This window comes from Octodon degus, unplaced genomic scaffold (genome assembly GCF_000260255.1).
Source record: "Octodon degus isolate 3935 unplaced genomic scaffold, OctDeg1.0 scaffold00074, whole genome shotgun sequence".
Lineage (NCBI taxonomy): Eukaryota > Metazoa > Chordata > Mammalia > Rodentia > Octodontidae > Octodon > Octodon degus.
In genome coordinates this window covers 12,108,101-12,114,230 of record NW_004524650.1, presented here as the reverse complement: position 1 = coordinate 12,114,230, position 6,130 = coordinate 12,108,101, and the positions used below count along the sequence as shown (strand labels likewise).

Sequence of the window (6,130 nt, the reverse complement as noted above, 5' to 3'; positions counted from 1 at the left end):
TGTTACCTCTTCCTCTTGAATTTTTCCCCTAACCATTATATAATGGCCTTCTTTATTTCACTTGATCATTCTTGTTTTGAAGTTGAGACTGTCTGAGAATAGGATTGCTACCCCTGCTTTTTTCTGAGGTGCTGGGTCATGTAGTATTTTGTTCTATTCTTTGACTTTCAGCCTATGAATATCTTTATCAGTTAAATGTGTTTCTTGTATACAGCCTATTGTTGGATTTTGTTTCCTAATCCACTGTGCCAGTCCATTCCTCTTAATTGGTGCATTGAGTCCATTTACATTGATGGTTAGAATTGAGATGTATTGACTTACAATTCACATGTTATTTACCTGTTGTCGTTTACTTCTTCTCCTATGTTTAATTGCTTGCCCTATTTAGTTGGTTGCTTCTGATCTCATTGGTCGAGTTCTGATTATTTTTGTCCCTGTCTAGAACATCTTTCAGTAGCCTGTGTAGGATTGGCTTTCTCATCACAAAATTCTTTAGCTGTTCTTTGTCATGAAAGTATTTTACTTCTCCATCAAATCTGAAAGAGAGTTTTGCAGGATATATTAGTCTGGACTGGAATTTGTTTTCATAGAGGACTTGAAGTACTCTGCTTCATGCTCTTCTTGCTAGCATGTTATTAAAATGAAGTAGGAGTTCATGTGTCAAAATGCCTTACACCCACAAATTAAATTATGAAATTTTTACTGTGGCTTTCCAGTTTCAGTCCATAGTGAGCTAGCTCCAAGGCAAGGTGACATGTCTAAGGGGCATCACAGGAGGAGAAACATCCCATGACAGCTCAGGCAGAAAGCAGCAAGCATCAGCCTCCTTTTCCCTCATTTATTCCAGTCAGGCTACAAGGCTATTTCTTGGTGCTCTTCACACCCAGGTTGGGCCTTCCCATCATCCATATCCAGAACTGTGCTCAACTAAACAGCAGATTAATCCAGTTATCCACAGCCTGATTTCAGAAACATATAACCGTGATCCAAGCAAATTGCAAATACCATACCTATGAACATGTGAAGCTCTGGGGAGACATCTGGATATGAGCCCAAAGAGCATGTTGAAGTTTATCTGAAAAGTTTCAAGGTCTTTTCTAAAATTTAATCCTCTGGGATTTTCAATCATGCATAATACCAAGAATCAGAAGTTAGTAATTAACCTGTATCTTCCTTTCTAGTTTTCATAGTGATTATATCTTTAGAATATCTTAGGTATATACCATAAAACTCTAAAACTTTTGAATACAGATTATGAGAGTTAATATTTATTTACCAACTAAGGGAACACATATGATTCATCAGGTTGACTTATCAGACTTTAAGGTTCACACTGCTTAGTATATAACTGAAAGAGTCAGTGGCACCTGCCATAGAGGCTAAAAAACATCCCACAATTATAATTTCAGAGACACTTAACTGAAGCTGAGTTTGAGGTGTTACTGAAATTTGGAGCAGACAAAGGTGAAACACTTTACTGTACTTTGAAAAATATTCTCAACAAAGTTTTGCCAATGGTTTTTAAAGTACATTTGAATCATACAAAAAAATTTAATACATTAGATTTTATCATAAGATACACCTTTGCTCCAAAAAGGACACCAGCAAAAGGCTAAAGAAGGTGTACCACAAGCTGAAAGAAAATATTTTCATATCATAACTAAGAAAGGACTTATATGCAGAAAATTTAAAGACTCTATGGAGTCCACATTAAGAAAACAAATAAAATCTTTATTGAGAAGTTGGTTAAAAAAAATAGTTGGTTAAAAGAATGAGAAGATATTTCACCAAAGGAAATAATGAGAGATAAATACACAGAATAATGAGAGATAAATACACAGAAATATGCATGACATCACCAGCCATTGTTAAATTCAGAATAAAGTGCTGAAAAGCAACCACTTGAGGGCCAGGAAGATAACTTAACAGATTAAACTCCTGCTTTAGCAAGCACAGGGACAAGGGTTTGATCCCAGATCCCTCATGCCATGCTGACCCTGCCCCCGAGGCACACTGGAGTGAGAGACCTAGTTGGGTATGGTGGAGCACACCTATAATCCCAGGGCTGTGAGGCTGAAAACAGGAGGATCACTAGCATCAAAGCTGCATAGTGAGACCCTGTATGAAATACATAATATGAAAAAAAAAAATGCCTTCCTGCTAGAATGGGGATGAACTCATTAAAATTATTTCTCCTATAGCTAGAGCATCTCCATCCTTAGTCCGGATTCTTTGTTTCAATGCCACCTGCTTAGGGAAATCTCCAAGGTCCCTTTTGACAATGTTGTTATGCCTTTCCAAGTATCATCAATCCTTGGCACTTTGCCTGCCTCTGCCACCACTTTAGCATATGACTCTTGAAATCTCTGTTTACCTAATTTTTACTTTTAGAGTTAATCTCCACTTACTACATGAAGACCAGAATGCCATGTATTTGTTGGTGACTACAATGCAGTCAGCACCCAGTACATTTTTGTCTGGTATTCTTTCCCTCCCAGGTCAACATTTTACCCTGTGGATCACCCTAAATGCCCCATCATTGTTTGGTAACCCCTTACTTGACTGTTCTTATTTGACTCATTTATTCTCATACCCTGGCTAGCATGGCCATCTTTACCCAAGAAACTTATTCTCTACTTATCCTCCATTTTTAAATCATGAACACTTCCTGAAAGTCTTTATTATTTTCTGCTCTTTACACTACCCATGAATCTAGGCACCCTGGGATTCCTTCCTAGTCTTCCCATGACTTATGCACACATGTCTTCTCTAAAGAATGGCTTTGTCAACTATAAGCAGAAAACATGCATATCCTGGCTTCTTATCTGGGTATAAATGCATTTGGGTGGTCTCCTTGAGTCTATCCATTAGATGCTAAGCACAATACATCTTGAGATATCCTTGGTTATTTATTGGGAGTCTCTCTATTTTTCTAATGTAGGAACTTATAGCTATGAACTTCTTTCTTAAATGTGCTTTCATTATATTACAGATTCTGTTATGTTAGATTTACATTATCATTATCATTTGAATATCATTATCAAGAAAATTAAAATTTCTTCCCTTATATTTTCTGTATCTCAATGACTACTCAATTGTATATTATTCAATCTTCCTGTGTTTGGATAGTTTCTTCTGCTGCTTTCCAGTTTCACACTGTTGTCTTCTGATAAGATACAGGACATTATTACAATTCCTTTGTGTTAATTGTGACATGCTTTCAGGCCTAATGTATGGTAAGTTTTATGGAGTGCAAAGAAGAATGTGCTATCATTGGATGAGATGCTCCATAGGTATATGTAAATCCATTTGTTCTATGATGTAGCTAGACTGGTAGCTCATTAATTTTTTTGTCTGGTTTAGTTTTCTATTTGTGTGAGTGTGGGATGATGAAATACTCCATAATATTTATTTTGATATCTTTCTGCCTCATCCTGTCAAGGAGATTTTGCTTTACTGCATTAGATGCACCAATATTCAGTATAGGCATATTTACAATTGCTATATCTTCCTGGTGAATTGTTCCAATTAACAATGTCTAGTGACCTTTGTCTCTTCTGACCCATTATAGATTGACAGAAGTTATTTATATTCCATTTGTCTTTTTTAGGAACAAGCCAGTCTCTTAAGAGAAGGATTCCAAAATGAGAGCAGACTACTTCATATGGAGATGGAGCGTCTCAAGGACACCATTAATAACACACATAGACGATGTGTCATACAATAAATCCTAACCAAACAAGTTTTCCTGTTGCCTTTACCTATTCAAGGTATAAATAAAGCAAATTCAGATTTGGAAAAGTGTCACTTCAGTTAATGCTACTTAAGCTTTATAACCACAAAAACCTGCAAAGACATGGAGTACAATACTTGAAGTCAACTTAACTTTGTTAAATAAGATAAATTTTGTACCAAGAATAGATTTTACCTCTGTACAATTTTCTAAAATATTATATTTCAATGTGGTATTTTTATACATGCATGGAACCTATTTTGCTTCTCCTGCATTACTTTCCTTTACACCTCCTTCTTCTGCCCATGTGTTCGCTCCATCTTCTTAAAGGAGTGATTGTAAATGCCACACTGATTTTCACAATGTGCAGCTCCTTCTTGCTGGGCAGTTGGTTGCCCCTGTCCTATGGCTGAGCCTGGAAGTCATATTGGTCCATCAAACTACAAGTAGAAGAGATCTGTGCATACACAAGTAAAGGAGTAAGAGCTTTTTCTTTTAAGATGGACAGGATTTTGAGTAAAAATGATGCTGATAGTTCTTCAAAACCCTGATTTTTATTTGTGTGGGGTAAATATAAAGAAGTAAACTAAATGAATCATTCAGGGCTTCTCTTTAAAACTTTAAAAGAAACTTCATAATTTTTTCAAGGCCAACTACACTATTTTGCATTCTGAACAACAGTGCACAAAGGTTCCAGTATCCTCGCATACTCACAAACCCCTGCATTTTTAGCTTATTTTTAGGTAGCATCCAAATGAGTGAGTTAATATGTCATTGTCATGATTTGCATTTCCTTGATTATGATAAACAAAGTTAGTGTTGTAGGCAACTAAATTAGATAAAGACATTATCCAAAATCATTGTTATGAACTAGTAATCAGTCTACCTCAGTGGTCCAAGCGCCTGCTTGACAAGCACAGGGACCTGGCTTCAATCATCAGCACCACATGCTACAGAGACCCTGACCTAAGCATATGGAGCCAGCCACTGAAACCAGGCATGGTGGTACCTGCCTGTAATCCCAACACAGAGGAGACTAAAAAGAGGAAGATCATTACAAGTCTAAGCTGCATAGCAAGACCCTATGCCAAATGCATAATTTTTTAAAAAGACATAATCATTCTTAAAATTTGCATTACCTTGATGATAATGAACAAAGTTAAATATCTTTTGATACCCCTCTTTGATATTTCTGTATTTGAAGAACTATTTGTTCAAGTCTAAGTTTTTTTGAGGGAGGGGTTTCTCATTAAACTTTGTTTTAATGGGCCTCAAAATTCTATGACAGATTTTTGGTCAAGTTGTTTCCACTAAAAAGTATTGATGTTAAGAGCTAATAACTTAAAAACTGCCACATAAAAAAAAAGGTCCACAAAACAGTCTCCTTTCCTTCTGAAGGTTTTATGATACATTGTTATCATTAACCAGTCTTTCACTATTAAACTTAAATGGCCAATTGGGAGAAACGGTTCTGAGACCAGTCTTCTATTAAGACTGGGATGAGAAGACCCAGAGCGCAGGCCCAGTGAGTGAGTGAGATGACCTAGGGCCTCCGGATTCTGAATACACCCAAAGCGCAGGCCCGGCAAGTGAGTGAGATACCGGGCCGCAGGATCCTGAACAGACCCAGAGCGCAGGCCCAGCATGAGTGAGATGAGCAGGGCTGTGGGATCCTGAACAGACCCAGAGTGCAGGCCCAGTGAGTGAGTGAGATGACCGAGGCCACAGGATCCTGAATAGACCCAGAGGGCAGGCCCTGCATGGAACCCTTCAGCAGAACTCCCTGCAAAGAGGCTAGAGGTAAGACCCACCCAGCTGATTCAGGAGCAGAACATCTTGCCTGAGTGACACAAAGGGTTCGCCTCTAATGGCTGCAGCAAAAAGAAGTGGAGCACAGCAGCCAAATCCAAGCAACACCCACCAGGAGGAGTCTGAACTTTGTAGATCCAGACCTGGTGCTAAGGTAATAACTCTATCCAAGCTCTACACCAAAGGTCACAAGACAGTGGTATACAAAATGACAAAGAGAAGGAACAAAATGCAGTCTCAGGCCCTGAGTCCACCCAGTACAACTGCAGAAGACACTAGCACTGAGGAAACTGAAAAATCACATGCCAGATATCCTGGAAATAATAGCGTTGACAGTAAAGAATCAACTGCAGAAAGGTATAGAAGAAATCAGATCAGAAATAATTTCGGAACTAAAAAATGTAGTGGTAACTATAATCAAAGAAGTACTAAGTGCTTCTAAAGAATACAATGATAAAAAAAAAGGAGAATATAAAAATGATGGAACTCCTGAATAAATGATTTAGGAAAGAAATAGAATCTATGAAACAGGTTCAAAGTGATATACAGGAAATTAAAACCTCAATCACAAGCTGGCAAAACCGTTTG

General features: G+C 37.7%; 1 protein-coding gene across 1 annotated transcript in view; it reads left to right on the top strand.

Moving 5' to 3' along the window:
* The window catches only part of LOC101563420 (guanylate-binding protein 1-like), a 319,720-nt gene extending 315,993 nt beyond the window's left edge, over positions 1-3,727 (top strand). Inside the window, exon 10 of the mRNA XM_023720300.1 lies at positions 3,611-3,727. Coding sequence (XP_023576068.1) covers positions 3,611-3,727 — 117 coding nt within the window. The remainder of the gene's footprint in view (positions 1-3,610) is intronic.
* Positions 3,728-6,130: the final 2,403 nt, after the last annotated feature.